Source organism: Meleagris gallopavo, chromosome 9, assembly GCF_905368555.1.
Source record: "Meleagris gallopavo chromosome 9, MGAL_WU_HG_1.1, whole genome shotgun sequence".
Classification (NCBI taxonomy): domain Eukaryota; kingdom Metazoa; phylum Chordata; class Aves; order Galliformes; family Phasianidae; genus Meleagris; species Meleagris gallopavo.
Window position 1 is genome coordinate 3491901 of NC_139412.1, and position 23418 is coordinate 3515318.

The window sequence follows — 23418 nt, forward strand, 5'->3', positions numbered from 1 at the left end:
CTCAGATCTGTTCAGGTCTCAAGCTCAAATTCAGCCCCTAAGGGACACTGCTCTCCTCCTAGCCTCGACGCAGAGGCAGTAACCCAGGGCAGAGAGGCAAGGGCACAGCTCAGGACAGCAGCCTTCCAGCCATCACAGCGCGGCTCCACAACACACATCAGTCATGTTCCTCTGCCAGAAACAGAGTCCTTCAAGTAGAAATGACTGCTTTAAGAGAAACACATTAACAACAGTTCTTACAAATACAGTGCAGTCTAAACAACCATTCCCAACCACTTTCAGCTATTTCACTCAGTAGCTTAAAAAAAAGCATCTAAAATATGCCATGAGACACGCAAGCATCCAGACAAGACAATGAATGCCAACAACACACTGCTGCAAATCTATTCCTTGCCATCAAATGCTTTAAGTCACTTACCACTATGCAGGTAAATGACTTAAACTGATGGGAAGTAAAGGTTTCTCTCAAAGGTGACTTGGCTCAAAGCTGTTCATCTGCGTTATCTGCCTTTCCATTACACTGAGCAGAGATAGGGTCTCTCCATAAATATCTCTACGGCTTTCTTTTCTTTCTTCTTCCTCTGTAGGAGCGTAACCATATGCTAAGTTTAGTGGGTGTTTTCAGTTGTTTCCTAGTTTGTAGTTTAAAAAAAAAAAAAAAAAAAAAGATTTGATTGCAAATCAGTAACAATCAGATGTAGTTCCAGTGAAGTCAGCACAAAACAAGTACAAATTAGCATGACAACTGTACAACAGCCTCGGGTACAGCAGTGCCAAACGAGAGCACAGCCAGCTTTCAGGCTGCCGTGCGAGTTGGAAAACTATTACCAGATAATGATAACTTTTAGAAAACGTACCATCGAGTACAACTTGTACATTTAACTACTGGTTTTCTGCCTGTTTACAGATGATTTTATACAGAAATGCTATGAAACACATAGCAGCTTCATGACGTGCTTAACAAGTTATCTCCTAAAGTCAAAATCCCCTGAAGTTTCCACCGCGCTGCCTTTTTGTCTCTCAAGGTGCTCTTCAGAGCTCCTCTGCACGTGAGAACACCCGCACTCCAAGCGAGTTAAAACAAAAAGATACCCCAGAAAGCTGGGCTTGTGCTTTTTAACCACAAGGCCACCGTGCAGACAAACTGTGAGCAGTATGAGCGAGAGCCTCTTTGAACACCCGGCACCCATCGCCTACGTATTCTTACATAATGCCTCACTATCTACTAACGCTCCTTCTCTCCACTTATTGATCATTAATCTGTGCTTCTTCTGAAGAAAGAAGTTTGGTGGTTCTCCCTCGCTGACATCTTTACAAACTGGAGAAGCCAATGAAGGATTTGCTGCCTAGCGAATCAGGACTCAGACATCTCATGCTGCGGCTGCCTGATCCCGTCTGAAAGGAAAGGTTAATGAGTTGATGAGTGCTTGCAGACAGCCCACCGCAGGGCCACGAGAGCCTTTGTGAGCAGTGCCACGCGCCAGCAAACCGTGTCCTGACCCCTGCAAAAGGCATCAGCTACCCATGGGATGGGGTGTGCCAAGCCCAGGACAAAAGCTGGGGAATGAACACTACAGCCATCTCGGTTTACAGCGATGACAGTAGAGTCTTCTCCTTTGCTCAAATGTTATTTCCTACTTCTACTTTCTTAAACAAATGTTCCTCAATGAAACCCAGCAGACTGCACACCACCCAGCAGTGAGCAGCTTGCAGCAGGCAAGGTGTCCCCTCTAGAAAAGCAATGAGGATGTTTCAGAACAAGGCCACCAGCTGTTCTCTATCCCAGCACCCTGTAGGTAAGGGAACCTCCTGAAGGCCATAGTACTGAGCAATGGCCACGTGTCCCCACGGCACCTGGCCAGATGGTCAGGGCACTTCTAGATCAGGGGTGGCATGGCCACAGCTGGCCTAGGGACCCTGCGCTGCCCTTCACCAAGCAGGGCACACTCGCCCTTCCATTCATAGAAATTAATTCAAATAACACAGTTCTTGAAGAATAATGAGGTGGGGAAAGCACGAGTAAAGAGCGAGAACTCTCTTGGCACCCGATTCAAATCCGTGAACAGCTTCTCACAGGAACTATTTTTAAATTTCCTATCAATCTGCTTGAGAAAGGTTCCTTCTGTTGCCTACAAATGTGCAAGCTCTCCCTTCAAAGAACCACAGTTCCAGGGCAGCAGTCCTGAACTCGCAACCTAAATTGAGACCCAAACATTTGACGACTGAAGCTCTTCACAGTCGCGCAACACCCACAGAGCACACAGGCAGATCCCTCCTAGCATCAGTAAAGCCCCTGCATCACTTCACCAAGAGTCCTGCATCTTCCTAACACACAGGTAGTGCACGATCATGTGAACCAACATACACTGAAGCATCTGACTTCTGGAATCACAGAAGGAGAACTGCAGCATGAGATTGGGGAAGGAAAAAAAACGCAGTAAGCATATAGATGCTGTGTGTGACCTGACCAGCGAGGTGAAACCATTGTATGCTGGGTTATCAAAGTTCCTGTATGAATGCATTGTTCAGGCTTAAGAGGTTTGTGAGAAAAAACAAGCAATGGCACTACACAATGGATGCAGATAAGCAACCTCTGAACAAAGCCCTGGGTGACTGCGAGACAACGGGAAAACTTATTAGCTGTGAGCATCCTATATCCTGTCTCCAATAAAGCAACACAGATGTTGTGCTAATGCAGGGCGTAAAAAGATGAAAAGAGCACTGAGCAGCGATGGAGCTCTCATTGGGGAGGAAAGGATCAGCGTTCAGCAGCTGTCAGAGGGGAAAAGGCTGAGCACAGAGACATCCATAGGATGGGCAAACAAAACCTCCCCATGAGAGGTTAATGTTAAGGGAGGGGCCTCAGCCCAACGCTGTGCAGAGGGCTGACTCCCCTGGCAGGCAGCAGTATGGTGAAAGACAAAGGTGAACTCAGAGCCCCACCGCCACTAGTGAGAGAACAACTGTGCACTCATACAGCTCCACATGTGCGCATAGCACTGCCCTTGCAACCAGTAAGGGAGGCCACTGTTATGACCACAAGTCCCTCGATACTACTGCAAACAGGGCCTTGCAAGCCCAGCTCCGGCCCCAGAACAGAAGGACTATTGTTTGAATGGTTAGTCACCAGGGCTGTTATCTCCTCTGGGAAACTGTGGTGCACACACACACATCCACCCACCCTGGCTAACCAGCCGGTTGTTAAAGCAGGCTGTGGTTCTGGAGCTGCACCCTGCAGTGGGGCAGCAGCACCAGGCACTCCCAGAGAGAGCACCCAGATCCACCCAGAGGATCTCTGTGGAGGAAAGAAGGGCTCAGACCCACTCCCTGTGGGAGCAGCAGGGTGCAGAAATTGCCCCCACCATCAAGCTGTGTGCACTCTCTCCTCCAGGTGTGCTGGCAGGGAGGGGAGGCAGAGCTGTCCACTCTCCTCAGGCTGAGGACAGCCCCTATGGAGTCTACAAAACCTGTTCCCAGGAACATAGGGATCGGTTAACTAGCACACACAGGGCATATGCTACTGCGTCAGGAGAAAACTGCAATGAAAACATTATTTAACAACCAGATGCAGAGAGAAGAAGCTGAGCTGTAGAAGATCATACCCAACTCTTTTCTTCTCCTTTCTCAACACAGTATTTCCCATCACATCCCCCACTGCTGAAGCATGCTTTTGTTGCAAGGGGCATGGAAATATCTTACATGGCGTTACAGCACTCCTTTCAGTTCACAAATGAATGCTATAAAACAAACATATTCATCTCTTCAAAGGTATCTGCACTGCCACTGGCGACAATTCAGAAAGTTTCAAGGGCACAAAGGACGTGACTTTCCCCCTCCCCATCTGATAAAGAATATTTTTGTCCCTCACCATCATAAGGCCAGCACTGTAAATAAACATTTGAAAGTCACTGCGCAACTAAAGTCGTCGCATATATTCAGATTAAAACGAGCAAAACCAAATGCAAATAGGAAGCTTGTACTTCTTGGTGGAAGGGAACAGAAGTGAAAATATAAAAAGTCACAAATGGTAATAAAATGGATAAAGCCATGTTAGACCAGATCCAGCCCCGGTCTGAACCTGTGCATACAGAACTCCACCAGTTCTGTTAGTCATTGTGTTCATAAAAATAAACCCCAAGGTTTTCAAGCAACAGTTGAAGGGAAAACTTTCAAGCCTGTAAAACTCACCAGATTCCTTTTAGAAATTCAAACAGGTTAATTATTCAAATCAAAACATCAGACACAATGTGAAGAGCTCTCAAAAGCAATCACGCATGACGTTTCAAGGTTTTTATCAGCTCAGTTAAACCACCCTTGAAAGGTTTCACTCAAAAAAGAAAAACAAGCAAAAAAACCCTCAGCTAAGAAAGTGAATATTTCCTGAAGTTTTGAAAGTTACTCCAGAACTCTGACAGCGATAAGGAATCGAGAACCATTTGCTTCCTGCAAAACTGACCATACAGAGACAACTGCTGGCCAAAAGGCTCAGCTTGAACCTGGACAAGCTCAGCAGATCCGTGGTGCTCTCACATTCCTTGCAGAACGCATTTTCCCAACACCCTTTTTTCCCTTTGAGCGCTGCTCTCCAAATATTTTGCCTGTTCCTCATCTACAGGACAGTGGTAGAGTACATCTGCAGCTCTGTCTCCAGGAAATAGACATAAAGCTGATTCATTATCTTAAAATGCTGCTTTCATTTCTGCTCATTAAAAGCACATTTCAGATCTGTGCTGAATACACGGCCAATGTGCTCCGGACACAAATGAAGCACTGGCTTTCAGTTCTCTACTTTTCTGATTTTGGTTTCATTTACTGCCCACAACATGCATTCCTCATTTCCAGGAGAGCTGCATCAGACCTGAGCTACAGTTAGGAAAAAATTCTCTTTTTTCTCTCCATGATGCGACACTTGATGCAGTTACACCTGATGTCAGACCCAACCAACACAGCACAGAGAGTGGCAGAGTTCTCCCCTCATCACTTATTTCCATTCTGGCTGTGATCTCTAAGCAAAAAGCAATCTGGAACTTCCCATTTTTGAATGAGACCAAACAAAGGAGAGGCAGGCTCCCGGCTAACCCAGATTTCAGGAGCCACATCCCACACCAACCTCTCAGCAGAAAGAGAGCAAAAAACAGTTCTATAACACTCATAGCCGAGCGATTCAGAAGAGAAGGAAAGCAAGTGAGCTTAGGTAACGCACGTGTTAGACGTCCTCACCTTTAGGGAGTCAAAGCAGGCAATAACTCGACCATTTTCCACATGGCAACTCCGTGACGGATGGGCGAACTTGCACTCTGCATCAGACCGAGAACAAGTTCCTCTCTGAAACTCTCGACACACTTCTAACGTCAGCCATTTTGTATCACGAACCAGGGAAACGTTCACAGCCATATTAAAAACAAAAATTAAAATGCAAGCAATCGCACCCTTCTTCAGGGCAATATTTACTGCTGATCTTCTTTTCTTTATTTAAAAAAAAAGGGTAAAAAAGTGAATTCAAGTGAAACGTGAAGAAATAACTAACTTGTTGCTTTGGTAGAACTCCTATTCATCAGCACTTAGGTTTTCATTTAAGTCAAATCGTGTTTGTTTAAACAAGAATCAAACATAAAGCCAATCATAAAATAGAAATCTTATCAGAGTAACTGAAAATCAAATTAGAGGCCAGCTCCTAAAAGTGCAATTGTAGAAGTTAAAATATAAGTGTTATATTTTGTGCCACTGCCGAAGTTACTTGAAAATAACTGGCAGACTTTCAAAAGAATTCTGTGCTCTCCGGTTAATGGTTTCAATTATTCTTGCAAAAAGCATATGCTGCTGGCAGCACTTCAGTTTGTGGAATGGTCTCAGTCCTTGGGGGGAAAACTTTTTTTTTTTTTCCTTCTTTTTCTTGCTTCTCAAAATTACTGTTCACGAGCATCAAAACGAGCAAAAGGATGTTAGGTTTTTTTTTCTTTCTTTCTTTCTTTTTTTTTTAATATTTGCTACATAGTCGGGGGAAGAAAAAATGGCTGAGCAAACTGCGTGCAAACAGGGAGCACAAAAAAAAAAAAAAAAGAGGATGGATGAGTTGCCGTCAGGGTATGGACTGCAAGCAACGCCAAATTAAAAAGAAAGGGGTGAGGGGGAAGAGAGAGGCAGCCCTAGACAGATATCCAAGCAGCGGTGGCTTCAGGAAAGGCACTTTTCAGCAACCTGCAGGGAAAAGAGAAATAGAATCAGCTCCAACCAGACAATCGCCCCTCTCCAAACTCAGCGTTAAGCAGCAGCCGCACGCGCGGGGCTCCCCAGACGCTGACAGTGCGGCACAGTGCAGTCAGCCATTGTAGATAAAAAGGGCATTTCCCACACGAAGCTGCGCATGGGAGGAGGAAGCAACCAATTAGATCGGCTGTTGCAGCAGAAGCTCTGGGCAGCCGCCCAATAAAAGAGATTGTTTCAGATCGATCTCTTCTGGCAGACGTTCATTTTTGTGCCCACTGCACACAGAATGCCTCGGCCTGAGGCTGTGCCCGGCCCAGGCCCCGGCCAAGTGCCTCTGGGGCCAGGGGAGCACTGTGAGCAGGCGCCCTTCCACACAGAGCAGCAATACCCCACCGCGGGGGTTTAGGAATGGTGTATTTTTTCCATTTATCTCCCCCACCTCCTTCCCCCTTCCGCAGGAGCACGGCAGGAAGAGCAGCCGTGGTTCCCTGCGCACAAAACAGAAGGAAGCGCCGCAGCTCAGCCCTCCGCCTGCTCCGAGGCGGGTTTAACCCACTGCCATGCTGGCGGTGTGACATGAGGACACGCGGTAGTGCATCTACACATTTGGAGCCTATGAAGTAAAAAGCAAACCTGGCAGGGAAACGTGAGCCATGCATAAAGGGAACAAATTAACCCCTTGTTCACAGCCGCACTTCTCCATGAGAATGAACACTGCTCAAGTCGTTCTGACCCCAGCACCTCATGCTACACAACAAGCAGTTCCCAATGCACTCCATCCCAGGTGCCCTTGGCATCCACTATAGCAGCCATCCTTAAGAGTTTCACTCTAATATCTGACGTACCAACACCGTAAACCAAATATTACTGATGGTTGTGGAGGTTTAGGTTGGATATTAGGAGGAAGTTTTTCACACAGAGAGTGTTGAGGCACTGGAACAGGTTGCCCAAGGAGGCTATGGATGTCCCATCCCTGAAGGCATTCAAGGCCAGGCTGGATATGGCTCTGGGCAGCCTGGTCTGCTGGTTGGTGACCTGCACATAGCAGGGGGTTGGAACTGGATGAGCATTGTGGTCCTTTTCAACCCAGGCCATTCTGTGATTCTATGATCCCATCTTCTAGCCTCCTAAAGCACTGCCATCCACTCTGGCAAGCACTTGGGGAGTGCAGCATGTTGCTCATGTGATCGCTGGTAAGGCTTCAAACTTCTGCAGAAGAGCCTTCAACTACAAGAGTAGGAAGCTCTTTTATTACTGGTGTTACTTGCAATTACGCCGATCGATAACCGAGACCTGCTGGAGCAGCCACGCAATGCTGCGAGGAGGGCGTGTGGGAAGCTGCTGTCATCGGCTGCAGGGGGTGGGGCAGGGAGCCTGTTTGATTCATGGGCTGAGTTATTTCACACGGAAAACAACATTTGCTAAACCTACACTACAAGTCTGCTCTAGGCTAATTGGAGTCGAGTTTCTAATAAAGTGCCCGGATTGTTGAATGCAGGACAGCTGCAACGGTGCAAAAGTTCTGCTAAGCCATGCTTCTGGGAAGACCTCTGCATTTTTAGATATCAGGTGGGGAACAGCAAGATCAGATTTGCTAGATGTGTTTTAAACTTCAAAGGAAAGTAATATAAAGCACATCTAGCCATGCTCATGTCTTTCGTGATTATAAGGAATGGGGATGCTCTCAATTAACTCTGATTTTGTGAAAGGAGCAGATCCATACAGAAATCCCATTCACTCGTATCTGGGCTCCCAGTTTGATGAACTCAGCGAGCAGGAAAAGATGTGCAGAAGCCTCCCTGCAGCCAGCTAGGGACAGGCTGGGTGCAGCTCTCCAAAACGAGCTACAACAGGTCAAATATGGGTGGGGATTAGAAGGAATGCTCCCAGGAGCTGCTCCGAGCAGACTGAAGTACAACCATCTTGTGCATTAGATGCCTACTGCACAGTTTCAGGCTCCAGGGAAAGCAAGGCTCTGAACTTCACATAACCACAGCACATTGTGCAAGCAGCATAGTTGTGACTTTTATTTCCATGAGAAATCCTAAAATCTGTAACAACGCAAGCATTTGTTTTTCTCTCACCCATATAATTCAGGAGCACATCATGTGCACAGGACTTTACAGGGACACACATATGCAATAAACTGTTCTGGGTCCTCAAGATGGAAGATAAGTCACGTGAATCCTAGAAGTCATCAAGCCACAAATATTGAAGTGCTCAGATACAGGTAACATATGGCTCATATTGCTCTCTTACAACTCCTAGAAACAAAACTACAAAGTAGTATTTTATCTGCTGATAGAAACAGAAAGGAGAGCCCTGCCCCACAGTCTGCAGAAGGGCACAGGTTTGCTCAGCAGTCCGTAGCAGATACAAGGAATATTCTGTCATGGGAACCACGCACCCACCTCCGTGCAGGCCAACAACATCACAGAGCCTCACATGGGTGCTCCCACACTGGGGGAGCTAACCAAATAAGATTTTATAGTGCCAGTGCATCTTTGCTATCTGCCTGCCAAGCAGCAGAGCATTCCTCAGCACACACTGCCCAAATCCCTCATTGCACACACAGAAGGCTTAAGCACTGCTTCACCCCAAGCACAGTGGCAGTGACTGCAGGGAGGACAAGTACAGCTGGAGCTGTACTTGAGTGCTTTGCTGAATCAGAAGAAATGCCTCTGGTTCCCAGGTTTATTGAGGCCGGGAGAGCAGTAAGCACAGACAGAAGTCATCATGTTCAGGCTTAAGTGATTGCAGCCCAGAGGAGCACGAGCTAGGATTTTCTGCGAATCAACAAATACAGTTCTGTCAATGTTTGGATTGTTGCAAATTCCCTCTCCATGCAGCCACAGGGAAAGCCTAAAATGTGTGCTTTCTGGGCTGACATCACACAGAGCGCTCATGTGCTGCAGTCAGACTCCCTGCAGACAGACAGAAGATAAAAACAGTTGACAGAAACCCATCCCTGACACTGAAGTTTCACTTCTCCCCGTTTCAGCTCCTGGCAGCAAACAATCACAGCCTCTCTCACCATGATACATCCTTACAGTTCTGCGCATTACCCTTCTTGGGAACTGGCATTTCATTCACTTTGTTCTCCTGCTTGTTTCAAACGGGAGGAATAAAAGCATCCATGCCAAAACCAACATCTAACGAGGTTACAAAGTAGCTCCGCAAAACACAGGTTTCGTTAGCTTGCAGGAAATACAACAAAGGCAAGGTGCTGCCTTTTGAACCCTTCCCAGCAAGCGAGGCCTGCTGCACAGCTCAGCTCTGCATGATCAGATGGGCCAATCGAGCTGCAACTGCAGCATCAAAGCTGCAAAAAAGCAGTAAAAGAGAGAAAAGGCTGTGGTTTTATCCCTTTAAGGAAACAATGAGGCTCAAACCCCTGCTTCAGGGCTGCTTGCTGGGCCAAGCGCTAATTGCTTGAAATGCAGCAGGATGGGGGCTTGCCCCAGATGTCAGAGCCAGCCCCGCAGCTAAGGAAGAGAATGGGGACGAGAGCAGTGTGACAAGTGAAGGGCACACGGGTGTTTGCTGCCGGCGGGACTGAGATGCCCCCGCTGCTTGAGGTTATGTGAGGACAAACGTCTTGGCACAATATTGGATGCCTCTTGCTTGCATGAAACTGATCTCTTGCACTGCCACCCCCCGCGGATGGCAGCTCCCGAGCACGCTTCCTGACAGCCAAGTTCAGAGATGGTAATTTGTGTGACAGGGTGGATTCGAGCAGCTCCCACGTGTAAATGACGCTATTTAAAGAGTTGAATTTTTTTTCCTTTTTTTTTTTTTAATATTTTTTTTAATTCTTCCCCTCTAGAGAGAGAAAAAAAGTGACTCAGTAAAAGCAGCAAGGTGTGGTTCTATATTTACTGTTCCTCAACAATTTCTAGGTCGTGGCTGCTCAGATGAGAGGCAAAAGTGCTTTCATCCTAACTGACAGCGCTGGTGATGCAGAAGGGAAGATACTTCCCTTCACCTGCTGGGAGAAGGCAGACAGTGAGAGGGCACTGGGCTTTCTCAAGGCCAACCTCTAGTTTTTTGTTGCACCCAAATGGGTGCAGAACAACTTAGTGCATACGCTGTCCCTTCTGTGATATGCCAGGATGTGAAGCCTCTCATTCACAGACAGAACCAAGATGGTTTCAGTGACCAAAAAAAAAAAAACAAAAAACAAAAAAAAAAAATCAACCCCCAGCTTCCAAATAAATGCTGTGTTCCTGGAATACTGCATAGCAAAGAGAAACAGGAACAATAAAAACAGCACATTGAACTATTTTGTTCTGAAAGAGAAACAAAAGCCTTTAGAGCACTACAGCAATCCAACAGCATTTTCACATCCTCATGGAAAGCAAAGCCAGAGCATCTTCCCAAGTTGTTTCTTCTCCACTTTCACAGCAGAAATAAAGAAGGACATGGGAAGCTTCATCCTTGCTCTTCAAAGGTGCCAAAGAGTCAGCAACAAGGGTGTGCCATACTGGTACATGTATTGGCAGTGAGGCACAAGAAAAGGAGAAGCACTGCAGGGAGCTTTCACAGCCAGTGAAGGGAAAGCAAGCATCTTCAGCCAGGACCTACCGAGCCACAGTGACATTCGAGAAGCTCATTTGGGGCTCCAAGAGCACGCGGCAAGGAAGGTACTGCCATGACTGCATCACAGAGCAGCTCCGCTGGGCTTACGAGTGCTTCAGAAGCAAAGCTGGCACGGCTGTAAACAGCAAAAGAAACCACAAAAATAACCCTCATGAGATCAATACATGGATCCTCTGCTGCTCAAGTACAGATTAGCAAGGCTCTCACCCTGCATCACACAAAAACCTCTCAAATGGCTGCAGACTCAAATTCCTGTGACAGTGCCAGCAGCGTGTAGGCAGCGGGCACACGCTGCGTGCTTGGAACAGAGGGATCTGCACACACTGCGGCCTCCCAGCAGCTCTTTCTCCTTGCCTGTGCACTTACTGCTGCAGTATCCAAGCTGAAGAAGGTCAATGAATTTTCTACCACCTGCAAGAGGTATTTTTTGCTCTCAAATTAGAAAATATTCTATTTTTTGCTCCAGCTCTTATATTAAGCAAACATTTAAGGAACTCAGTAGGCACTTTGAATATTTCCTTTGTGAACGGTCTGTACCCGGACACTTTCTCCCTCAGGGAACAGTTTACTTAATGTGAGGTAGACCTTTACAACAGGAAAGAAGTAAGGCCTTTGTTCTCCACCAGATGAACAGAAAAACAGCAGATTTTCTACCACAGCCATGCCTGAAAAGTTTCTGTTTGAGATCTAACTGCAGCTGTTGAGGGCCATGAGTCACCAAGGATCACACTGCACACCCAAGAGTCCAACTTCAGCCCTGACTGCTGTCTGTTCAGAAAGGACAAACCCAGAAACCACACACAAACAAAACACCCCCAGCGCTGCTGCAATGGAAAAGCCTTACTGGCAGGATGCAAACCAGCTACAGAAATGGCTGAGTGCAAGAGCTGGATGTTTGGGCATGCAAATACCACACATCTCTGTGCTCAAGAAGCTACTGTCACTCATTCTCCTTCCCCTACTCACTCACATCTCTGGCTTGGGTCACTTTATGGAGTATGGGTTACTGGTCATGACCTCTATGGAATAAACAGCACAAACTGAACTCTCAGTGGCTAAGGATGCATTACTGCACCACATATTGTAAAAAACTTGCCAAGAAGCACCTTGCTAAAGCTGCTGGATTTACAGCACCCCAGAAGACAGATGCAGTGCTCTGCAGGGACAGTAGTGCTGCCCTTGAGAAACCAGCTGTCCACCACCCACCTCTGCAAGCAGTGCTCTGTTCATAATGGCACTGACATGACCTAGCCTGGCCTGGGCTCCTTACCTGGAGAAGTGGCAGCTGAGGAATCAGAAAGCTAAAGCAAACAACAGATAACATAAAGAACTGTGAGAGAAAGAAACCTTTGAGCACAAAGGAAAAAAAACAAACACCAAAACCTTGGTGAGCTTCTCCCTCCATTACAAGCATGCGTTTCTTCACATTTGCATCTTGCAACAAACAACTACAGGAAAAATAAGTGCAGTATCTAAGAAAATATTTTTAAAAAATCCATTTCTGAACTCCAGCATTCTTCACTGTGGTCCATGGTGTTCCTACTCCCTCAGCTGCCTGAAATCTTCACTATCTGCTTTTCTTCATCATCAACCTCCTGTCCAGCAACATGCGAAGAATACCTCTCCCCTTCGCTCCTGTGAGACTGGCTCTTCTCCAAAACACTTCCACAGGCAAAAGGCTGAGAGCTATTTGCCACTGTCTGCTGGGGAATTCTAAGCCAAAAACCTGGTATAGGAGTACTGCAATTCAAGGAGCTTTTTTCTGTAATCATTTGTCTCTGAACGAAGTCAGAAAGCTACAAGTGCTGAAGCCCCACACATGCCCAGCAGAATGAATACATTCCCATAGGGTGCTCCAGGGCAGCACACAGTGCTTCAAACAGAACTTCCCCCAGCTTCACTGAAAACATTTGCTGCTGAAAGTAACAACCCCTACCACACCTTTGTTCTTCTGGGCCTTTGATTTCCTACCATCAGTTTATTTGAGACCAGGTAGAGGATAAGACCTTTCCTCCTTCGGCTTACCACTAGGAGTGATGGAGATCACCTGCAGATCCTGTCCACCTGTGAGATACGGGCATTCTGAGTGCCTCTCTCCCCAGCCACAGACACACAGAGAAGGAACCCACCTGTCAGATTTCTTCTGGCCTCACATGAGGCAGCTCCCTGGGACCAGAGAGCAAGTTAGAGCACAGTGGTTAACTCAAAGGCAGCATTTTCTCTGTGCTGCAGAAACAGCTACGATGCTTCTGAGAACCAGTGCTGAAATCCCCTCCGCTGCCAGCACCACTACAGAGGGGTGAGGACCACAATTATACCAGCTGCAAACACTCACAAAAAAAAAAAAAAAAGAGAAAAAACGTTGGCAGGGATCTCTAGAGGTCAGCTAATCCACAGCCCTGCTCAAAGCACAGCCAGCTTCAGAGGTGGATGCTTCCATCTCCAAGCACAAAGAGAGACGTCTGGCACAAAGAGAGCTCAATTGAGTCAAAGAGATTTACAGAGGAGACAGGAAAGGCCAAGGCTCATTAAGGCTTGTTCCTCACCACGTAATCATAAGAAATAGGATCAAGCAGATGTATCCCACAATCTACCTGATTATCCTGCTCAGTGCTCAAGAAACCCCCAAGGTCCCTGACAATCAACCAAGTGTCCACGCATTTGGGCAGGCCAATGGGGACACAGCCAACAGCAAGGAATCCTGTCACTGACCTGCCCTTTGCAGGATGCTGCTGGCAGTACTAACAATCAGCCTTTCCTAAGCTTCCAGCACAGTCTTAGCCTTCAAGCCAGACAACGTGTGCCATGAAGCACTGAAGAATGAGCGCAGTACGAGGTCAGCTCAGCCATTCAGCGCTGAATGGAAGACCAAGGACTTTGGGAAGGCATCCCCAGGCTCAGAGCTGAAGGCAGGCTGCAGTACCATCTTGCACACCGAGGTGTGATGGGCTCTGAGGAGCAAGGTGAAGCCTGCTCACAAGGAGCTGAAGAGAAATGCCGCAGGCTCAGAACGGCTATGGCTACGACGAGCCCTGGACTTCCCAATCACGAAACCCCAATGCTCCAGGAGACTTCTCCAGCACTGCCTCGAGGGCAAGTAGCAAGAAGGCATTTTCCTTTCAGGTCTCACAGTCCATCTCCTTGAAGTACACCCCTGCCCACACACACACAAACACACTGTAGATTCACACGGTAACATTAGCTGCACAGCCAGGTGAAAACTGGCTTGCAGAAAGAGGAGACAGTCACTTGGACAGCAGCTTGAATTCTCTCAGCCGGAGGAACTCACAGAAAACAGAAATAGTTTTTCTTTCAACATTCTTTGTATTGAGTGCTTGGATAAGCCATAAGTAACTTGGCAACGAACCAGTTTGGTACAAACACAGAGCACCAGAACACAATGGAGTCATCACAAAGCCATCACTCTGGGCCAGACAGTAATTTTCCCCTTTGCACAGGGCAGGCCTCCAAAGCCTTTATGCTACTACATTCAAATCCATCTGAATTGCATGATGTGCTACAAAATGAGGAGTCATGCACAGTAATGAAAACACCTATCACTGCAGGGCTACACAGAAGGGCACAACGCTCACAAAGGTACCGAAGAATCATTTGTGAAATGACTTCAGACCTGGGAAAAAGGTAGCCTTGATTTATTCCTCAACTCAGCCTTGCAACAGTATCCTCTGGTTGCAAATCAAGTGTGATGACTGAAAGAGATGGGAATAGTCAACAAAAGCATCCAAGATAATTTCCTTCAGCATTAAAAAAAAAATAATGCAGGAAATCAGGAAAAACATACCAACAATTGAGAGCTTATTTTGCATTCCATATACCAGGAAACCCAGGGCAGCCCAGCCTCACGCCCCAAAGGCACTGCTCTCATACAGGTAGTTCCCATAGGCCACTACTTACACAGGACAGATGCTCTAGTTTGCAGATGCCAGGCTCTGCAGACAGGGGCTCAAATCTTGCCTCAGCTGTGGGCAGCACCAGTGACACCGGACAAGCTGCTCGGTCCCTCTGCAAGTGGGACCATTCTCTTGGTGATGCTTTGCAGATAAAACCCAAGAATGGCAGTCAGGCATTATAAAATGTCTATGGTAGAGGCTGTTTAAGCATTAGATGATGCGACCTCTCGGACCCCACAATCATTACAGCATGAAACAAGATACAGAAAAGGAGGAGGGGAGCATGCACATACACATACATCTGCCCCATTCAGCAGGCTGCAACAGGATGAAAAGCATGTCCAACAGCTCCAGTCCTGCTTGCACAGCAATAAACACCCTGCCAGCACAGAAGCAGAACACGGGTGGGAGGAACAACAGAGCCAGAAGGCACCGAGAAGGATTAAGAGCCCATTCTGGAAGCGTACTTCTGACATCCAGTACCACCTGCCTGGTGACTGTCCAGGGGCTGTGTGCCTGGTGTGCCCATGGGACAGAGAGGGGTTGGGCATCTGCAAACAGAGGAGCCAACAGAGCTAAGCTCTGGAGGAAAAAAAAAAAAAAAAAAAAAGGCAAGAAAATGACAGTCACCCTTAAGGCACTTCCCAAGCTGCTTAAAATTAGTGTGTTGGCCTCTCCTGCCTTCCACACCCCCCAGAATCTATTATTCATTGCTCTTCATCTCATTGCCAGGTAGGTGAATCAACTCTGCAGTGACTGAACATCCTCCATTCCCCCTAAGATGTCTGAGTCACAGACATCAACACAAGTCCTGAGATCTTCAATCATCTCCCCACCTTCCTGCATCTGTGTAACACAACAACCTACAACTTCTCCCCCATGGAAGGTCTTAGCGACAGGAATTACTTTTGATTTCCCTCCTAATGCTTGTGGTGTGTTTTTCTTCCGGAAAACATCTGGTTTAATGTGAAACCACAGGATCAAACCAGGGGTCTGAGAAGACAGGCTCTAGCTAGCCATGGCTCACATCTGGATGAACAGTGCCTTCCACCTGCTGTATCCTTCTTGCCAGCATCCTGCAGCTCCAAAAACACAAGCACCCATCTCTGCTTGGTTGGTTATCTGCCAAAGCTGACTTTAAAATCAGCAGACAAAAGCAAAACAGGGATATACTCTCCCAAATCTGGAGTGTGCTCTTGGAAACACCAGTGCACTTAATTCCTTCCCCCAAGGGAAAGAGCTTGGATGATGGCAAAGAAGGGATAGATGGCAAGTGGAGTCTTTGTTTTAATTGGCTGCTGTTAAGAACATTAGAAGGATGTTTGAAGGAGAATGATTACAGGCAGAGTGCAGAGGAGGTAATCAAAGGTGTCCAACAAACTGAATTTATGATGTGGCTTAGCAATCTATCACCTGGCTATCATTCCTACGTACATGCACGTACATAAGCCTCAAAATATATTTAGCTTGGGAGGTCTGAAAAAAAAAAAAAGTCTTCTTGCAGCCTCAGCTAACAGCTCCTTATAACATTACAGAAGCTACTTATTTCCAACAGAGGAGGCAAGCCAGTTCAGATCTAAAGGATAAAAAATTGTTTTAAAGTCTTCTAAATGTGAAGACAACTTTGTTTACGAAATACATACAAGGGAACATATGCATACAGCACAAACTCAGCACTGGAAAATTGGCTCCCTACAATTCCCTGTGATATAGATTCATTTTTTCCAGAGGAAGTCTAATGGTCTTGTTTGTTTTCACCACTAATAGAGGAGTTCAATGAAATTTTCTATTGGGAAAGTCTAATAAGGTCAGAACAACAGAACAGAGCGACTAGGAAGGAATGAATAGCCTTGCCTTTTATTTTTAGAATAAGGATAAAGGTGGAGCCTTGTAAGAGGCAAGGGATGGGCCTGTTTTGGCACACATGGCCAGGCTGGAACACAATGTCCTGTGAGACTGGGGGTGTTGAGTTTATTTTTGCAGCAGCAAATCCCTCAGTGAAATCAGCAGCAAGAAAGCAGAAGAGTCCAGTTTGGAGAAGAAGCAACAGCCCCAGGGATCGGTTGCAGCAGGGCAGCTCTCAGCCACGTGAGCAGGGAACACTCACCTCCCCCTGACCACGTTTCCTTTTCTCTGCTGGAAAAACGTGCACTTTCAGTAGCTCCAGCGAACTGAGGATCTCTCTACTGCTGCACATTAAGGGGAATCCAAATTACAGCAGGATGAGCACTGTGGAGGAAAGCAAGAGCAAGAACAACACAGCGCAGCAGAGCAGAGGTGACACGCTGCAAAGCAGCATGGCAGGAGCAGGACTCGGCCCATTTCCAAGTGCCAGGGCTGGATGGCAGAACGTAGTGTGATCGCCTCAGGGAGGGACGAGATGGACCAGAAGGAGACAAAACGAAAAGGAAGGAACACAGCTAAATTTAAAAAAAAAAAAAAAAAAAAAAAAAAAAAAAAAAAAAAAAAAACAGGTGGAGCAGGAAGTGACTTGACTGGGATAAACAGGTAAGAATGAAAAAGGGTGCATTCAAGAGCAAGCAGGCCGTGGTCTGTTTCCTGGCACTGGCTAATCTGATTGGCATGGAGATACAAGAAACAGAGGCTTAAATAGCTCATGGGAGCAGATCCTCGGCTGGGGAGGGCCATCACCACTCTGCAATTAACTCCGTCACCGCTCAGCCCTGTGCGGCACACAGCCATTGAGCGCAGCGCTGCCCCTGCACCAAAAGCAGGGACTTGACCCCGCCGAGCACAACCAATGCAGAACAAAAGAGAACAAGATTAAGCGCCTTTGTAAGGGTTAACAGACAATAGAGAACAAGCTGTTCCATGCATTCAGGTCAGGAAAAACAGGACTGGGACTTGACACAGACGCAGTGCACGCATCGCTGCCGCCCCACCAGGCTCACGCTGAGGCCCCACTTAACCCCAACCCCTCTGTATGAGGAGAGGACCACCCCACCCGCGCTCCCACGGAGCAGGATGCTCTTTTCCTTTCAGCAGAACCCGTATCCTCAAATTCCCCTCTTCACCCCATGGGACAGCACAGCTCAGAGCACCTCGGAGAAAGGGAGCAGACGGGGAGGGACGGCCCTCCCTTCCCCTGGAGCCCAGCCAAGACGAGCAGCCAGCAGCCACCCACTGCCACCCAAGAGCAACAGCAAGGCAGACATGCGCTATCTCCCAGCCCGATACTCTCCCAGCCTCCCACTATTTTTAACTCAGAGGATTTCCTGAGCCTGCTGTGGTTTGCCTGACGAGCTTTCCCCAACCAGCTGCTCACTTGCTCCTCGTCCAGTCTCTCCAGCACTTGTGCGAGCTCCACGCACCCGCAGCATCCTCTGGCAAGGGCCTCACAGCTCCACGTGAAGGATGAAGATAAGCTCCCTTGGAGCCTCTGGCCACGATCACGCTCAGACCTCCCTGCCCCCAGCACTTCGATATGCTGCAGACCAAGCATCAGTCTCTTCTCAGACGCTTCTTTTTAGGGACTTCCAGTGTCAGCAGTAAGTTAAAGATTTATGTATAGCAGTTGGTGAAGCTTATTTCTCCCTTAAAGGGGAGGGTCAGAGTGACAGAGCAATTGTGGAATGAAATGTCGCAATTCCCAACCTTTTGCAGGAGCTCAATACAAGCCTCATTTGCAACCGTTGCAATTAAAAAAAAATATTAACAGTGATTTTGAACATAAGATCCACAATTCATCTAGCCCGCATTCCGGCTTTGCTAACAAAGCAGCTCTTCTGTAGGCTGCAGCACAAGATTGAGTTACCTCTGCCCAACTACGCCAGGTGGAAATGTTACAGACCTTAACAGAAGAGCTCCAGGAGAGCTGCTCTCACCCCACTGCTCACAGAGCAGGCTAAGCTCCGGCCTCGCCAAGTCTGCAGGTAAGGCAGGGCTTGCAATTAAGCAATACTGAGCAAAATCACAAGGCATTTCCAAGGGACTGATGACCAGCTGGGTGGGGTTACATTACAATCCATTAACCTAATCACCATTTAAACCTCAGGAACTAACCAGCAAAGGCTGCCACCAGGATTATAAAACAAAGTGAGAGCATACTGTTAAAACATGCATCTTCCAAGGCTCTGGAGAGCTTCACAGCTACATCTTCACAGCTAATCACATCACAGGCACAGGTCAGGAATAAATGCCCGGGGCTAACGAGAAAGTTCATCCATCTGATCTAGTACAGAAGTGCTCTTCCCTCCATCTCATGGCAACATTACCTTCAGAGGCGCAGAGCCCACAGTAAACATGAGGTCTGTGTGATGTTCTGAGTTATCCCTTTCAAGAATTAGAGCAAAAATAAGTATTTTTGCTGTGATGCTTCCTCCTGCACGGTTTGCAGCACCAGAAAACAAAGCCCACTGGCAGAGCAGATCTTGTTTGCTACCATTACTCACAGGCCAGTTAAATTAGGGAGTTACTACTCTGCTGCTTTTTCTGCACACTTAAGGATTGCAGGGCAAGGGAAAAAGCACAAATTTCAAAGAAGTGTCCTGGAAATACCACATGCCCTTGGATACCTCATATATCCCATTAGGGAACCTAATTCACCTCTCTCTTTAATTGCTCCCTCTGCCTTTTCACAAAGCACCAATTGCATGCATCAACTGAAACATGGTGGTGATTGGTAATTAATATTTTTACATATCCTGGAAGTCTTCTGCATGGCAGTACTTCCTGCTGGTGGGTTTTAATGTGCTGTCCTCACTTCTCTGGAAGGCTGGCTTGCCAACAAGACCACCTCAGCTGTAGACATGAATGCATATAGGTGGACCATGACCTTGGAATATGAAGGATCTGTCAGGACAAACCAGGCCCCCCTCCACCGAAGCAGGTGTTGGGCACTGCAGCAGGGATTTTTGCCACTTTCCCACCATTCTCCCCTTTTTGTGGTTTTAATTGCTAGTTTCATATATTTCCCACACTCCACATCATTTATGCTTCATTAGGGCCTCTGCTCACCTTCTTTTTGTCTGGATCTTGGTTCTTTCAGCATCCTCTAAATATCATTCTCTTAACACCTGATTTAATGTTGCAACCCCTTTAATTACACACAATGGAGATTTCATTGGAAATCTGATTATTATTTGAAAGCCTGAGCATTTCATCCCAGTCACTGAATTGATCTATTGACCGCTTTCAAATCTCCCATTTTAATTTAACACTTAACACTTTACATCCATAATAATTACATTTCCCATGATCAATATTAACAAACACCGTCTCTGGCCCTCTCCCAATATCCCTCCAAAACAGCCCTCCAAAACTGCTCCGGCAGAACTCACAGGATGGATTTGCTCTCGAAGAGGGTCAGTTATGGCACCGATCTCTTCAGCAGGTGAGAAAAACTCACAAAAACCAGTGGAAGTGAGTAAGAATCTGCAAGCAGCACTACCTGCAGAGCTCGGCAAAATGCCGATGCTGTTGAGCATGGAAGAGATTGCCAGCCCACGTGGAGCTAAGCAGACGCAGAGCCCAGGCTGGTGGCAGCACAGGGACTGGCCAGGCCCCAGGGCACACTGAGCATGCAGCCAGCGTGGGGTCCATCTGTCCCAGCTCAAATGGAGAGGGACCAGGCTCCAATGTGGGGAGCCACCACAGATAGGCTCTGCAGGAATGCCTGCCTACACAGAATAGCAGGTGAGCTGTACTTGGCTGGGTTCAGAACCGCATACAAGAATCAGAGCACGGGAAATGCTGACAGGGAGGTCAGGGGTAAAAAACAAACAAAAAAAAGCTTTGCCAGTCCCTATCTCCTGGCGTGTAACGCGCACTGTGCCTGTGCCAGCCTGCAGATAGAGATCTCTCTGCTTGCTTCACCGCAGCACAGCCAGCAGAGCAAAGCACTTCTCTGAGGTGCTGAGCTGCCCCAGGGGCAGGGCTCTGCAGGACACAGCCCTGGGCACAGCTCCCCTTCCCTGGCCAGACAGGACTTAGCAACCCAGCCCTGCTACAGGGCAGTACCAAAGGGCCAGACAGCACAAGCCCACCTACGCCTCCTGAGCTGCAGATGCCTAGATTTGCAAGTAAAAATACATTTTCATAGAGGAACAAACCATTACCCTCCTTCAAACTAATATTTTCCTATCAATTCTTCTTGTTACTACTTTGCGTGCCGGCAGTACAACAGATCTCTTGTTAGCAGACACAAACCACACGGGCTAATTAAGGAAGACACCCATCATCCAGCCACTGCAAGCCCCGCAGGAGAAGGGGACAGCTAACAGCACTGAGAGCTCAGCTTGGGCAGGAGGACAGCGCTGAGTTTCCTTCTCCAGACCACAGGACATGGAGCTGAAAGTGCTTGAGGTGAGTCAGTGCTCCTCCTACCCTGTCTGCAGTGCATTTGTGTTTTTATGTTGCAAACGGAATAAAAAGATGTGTCCCCAATGCTGCATGAAGCAAGAGTATTTGTCCCTGAATAATTTCTCTAGTATATTAAGCACAAGTCATTCTTATGCAAAGGCTGCCCTGTACAGCTGCCAAGGTCAGCAAGACCTTGCTTTATTTGCTGCATAAGGGCTGGCTGCGCAACTTTTACTTATACATATTTTTCCATGCGTTTTCCTGCCTTAGATTCCCCTCCTGGTAGTGCCTATGCATCTCGCTGTCTGTTCAGCAGGTCACACCACCGTCTCTGGCTGCTGATAATGACTACCCAACATCCAATCCTCCAGTACAGTCAGAATTCCAGCAAACTCTTACAGTATGTTTAATTCAAAGGCACCGAGGACAATATTGAATAACCATTTTCAAGGAAAACACGCTCTGCAGCTTTTGCTAACAACATCAATGTGTTTCTATTTTCAGAGGGTCTTGACCCGCTATCCACTCACACAGCCATCACTGTTCACATTCCAGTATCTACATACAGATGATTTTTTGTGCAAGGATTGCATTCAACCGAGTGGCACCGCCTGCAAACACAAGCTCTGGATTACAATGTCAGTAAGTACAGGTTTCAGTAAGCAGCCAAGTACGTGCACTTGCTGAACAGCCTGAATCTAAATAGATGCTGTGGTCTGAAAATAAGGCCCTCTGCTTTTTAAAGGCAGGCACCTTCTGGAGCACTGCCAATGGTTATACCCAGACTTAGGGCCCTTTCCCTTAACCCAGCTGACTGCATATTGAGACCCCAGTTTGCTAAATGCTGAGACGCCATCAGGGAAACAATCAGGTATTTACACAAGGCAGAAACATAGTATTTCAAGACTGTACAGCCTCACAGTAGTACAACGGATTCAAACTTCAACAAATATCAATCCAAGCAGTCCCGCTGCAGGACCGAGTTCAGCATCCTGCCTGAGGTCAGCAGTTGGGTAGGAGAGTTTCCCAAGAGCCTGACCTGCTTGGGAAGCTCATGGCCCTGTCCCAGCCTTTCCAAGCTAAACCCAAACCAACAGGGAGACAGCAAACAAAAGCACCCATCGCCTCCCTGACCTACCAGGAACAGCACAGCCCCTGCTACAGGGCTTCTTCACTCCTGCTGGATTACTGCGAGTTGTACCTCTCCACATCTGATCTCCCACATCAGCACTCAGAATCAAGCTCTCACTTATCAGCCTCTGACGCAAACAGGTTTGCAGCCTGAGAGATGTGCTCAGCTAAGAACAGGAAGCCAAGGACTCAAGATGAGAGCTCCCACATCCTTCCTGCAGCCCGGAAACCAAGAGCTGCCTGGGGCCATCTCACTTATCCCTCCATCACTGCATGAACCCCATTCACGGGGGGCAGTTAGTGACTGAAGTCACATAATCCTGTGTGTTACCCTGAGGGCTCTTTAGGGTGTAAACCCCCTCCCCTCTCTTTCATTCTGTAGCAGACTGATCTTGGTAGGAACCCACAGTCATTGCCGTAACACAAATCATCATTCAAGCTTAACACACTCACAGGTGCCAGAAGTTTCTCAGACAGCAGCAGCATTATAATGAGGCAGTACACAGGGGTTAAGAAGCGCTGCTGAAAAGGGAATGCAAACATATGGACTTCAGGCTCTGAGCAAGCACGCTGCCATACATGCAGCTCAAAAGGTTAGCATCGCTTATGAGCAAGAACTGTCTGGATGAATGCACCGCCTTTGTTAAACTGAGAATGGCTGCATGATAGAGTGGGCTAATTAACTGTGTTTTACTTTGGGGGACACAAGTTTAAATCCTGGCCCTTGTCACAGCTGAAAATGAATTTAGGGACTACAATGAGAGCTGAGATCATTTATTTTCCACGAAATCAAACAATTGCTGGTCTCCTGACAGAGAGGCCCAGAACTCCGTGCAACAGTATCAGTGCTTGCACTGTTATTTCCCCAAGTGTAGGAGTTATTAACAGACCGATGCGAACAACCACCACGACAAACAGTGCTGGCTGACTGGACTGAGTGCCTGAATGTGAAGAGCACCTCCAAGAAACGCTGTGGGCACTTCACAGTGCCATGGCTACAGAGAAGGGAGCACCATCTGGCAGGAGTTAAATCGCCATGTTCATACCATTCATGTGCCCCTTGGGTTCAGAGGGGGCTAAGGCAGCTCTGGTGCAACTCTTACTTCATGGTAAAACCACTGGGGCAGAGCTGGTCCAAAGAGGCCGAGGGCAATTTCCCCACTTCCTCCCCACTGAAGGCAACTCAAGGCTGGTAGGGAAGTCAGTACTTTCCCCATCAAGTAATTCTCTACTTTCATCTTGCTTAGAA

The 23418-nt window shown here is 47.4% G+C and overlaps 1 protein-coding gene and 1 long non-coding RNA gene across 20 annotated transcripts in view; one reads left to right on the top strand and one right to left on the bottom strand.

Moving 5' to 3' along the window:
* Positions 1-23418, bottom strand: part of MBNL3 (muscleblind like splicing regulator 3) — a 90167-nt gene that overhangs the window by 53537 nt on the left and 13212 nt on the right. For 8 of the 19 annotated variants that reach the window (XR_014885075.1, XR_014885074.1, XM_085231028.1 and 5 more), the window contains exon 2: positions 5221-6198. The exons of 6 other annotated variants lie outside the window; for them this stretch is intronic. Coding sequence is in view for 11 of the 13 variants with exons in the window: in XM_085231028.1 (XP_085087154.1) it covers positions 5221-5394 (174 nt within the window). In the remaining 2 variants the exon portion in view is untranslated. Of the gene's footprint in view, positions 1-5220; positions 6199-10791; positions 10922-16824; positions 16966-23418 lie in introns of those variants that run through there. 5 more of the 19 variants (XM_085231026.1, XM_085231034.1, XM_085231033.1 and 2 more) reach the window with 3 other exon arrangements.
* On the top strand, positions 17135-23161 carry LOC146543769 (uncharacterized). The gene is made up of 3 exons (XR_014885076.1): positions 17135-18610; positions 20878-21041; positions 21543-23161. It is a non-coding gene; the product is annotated as an uncharacterized LOC146543769 (long non-coding RNA).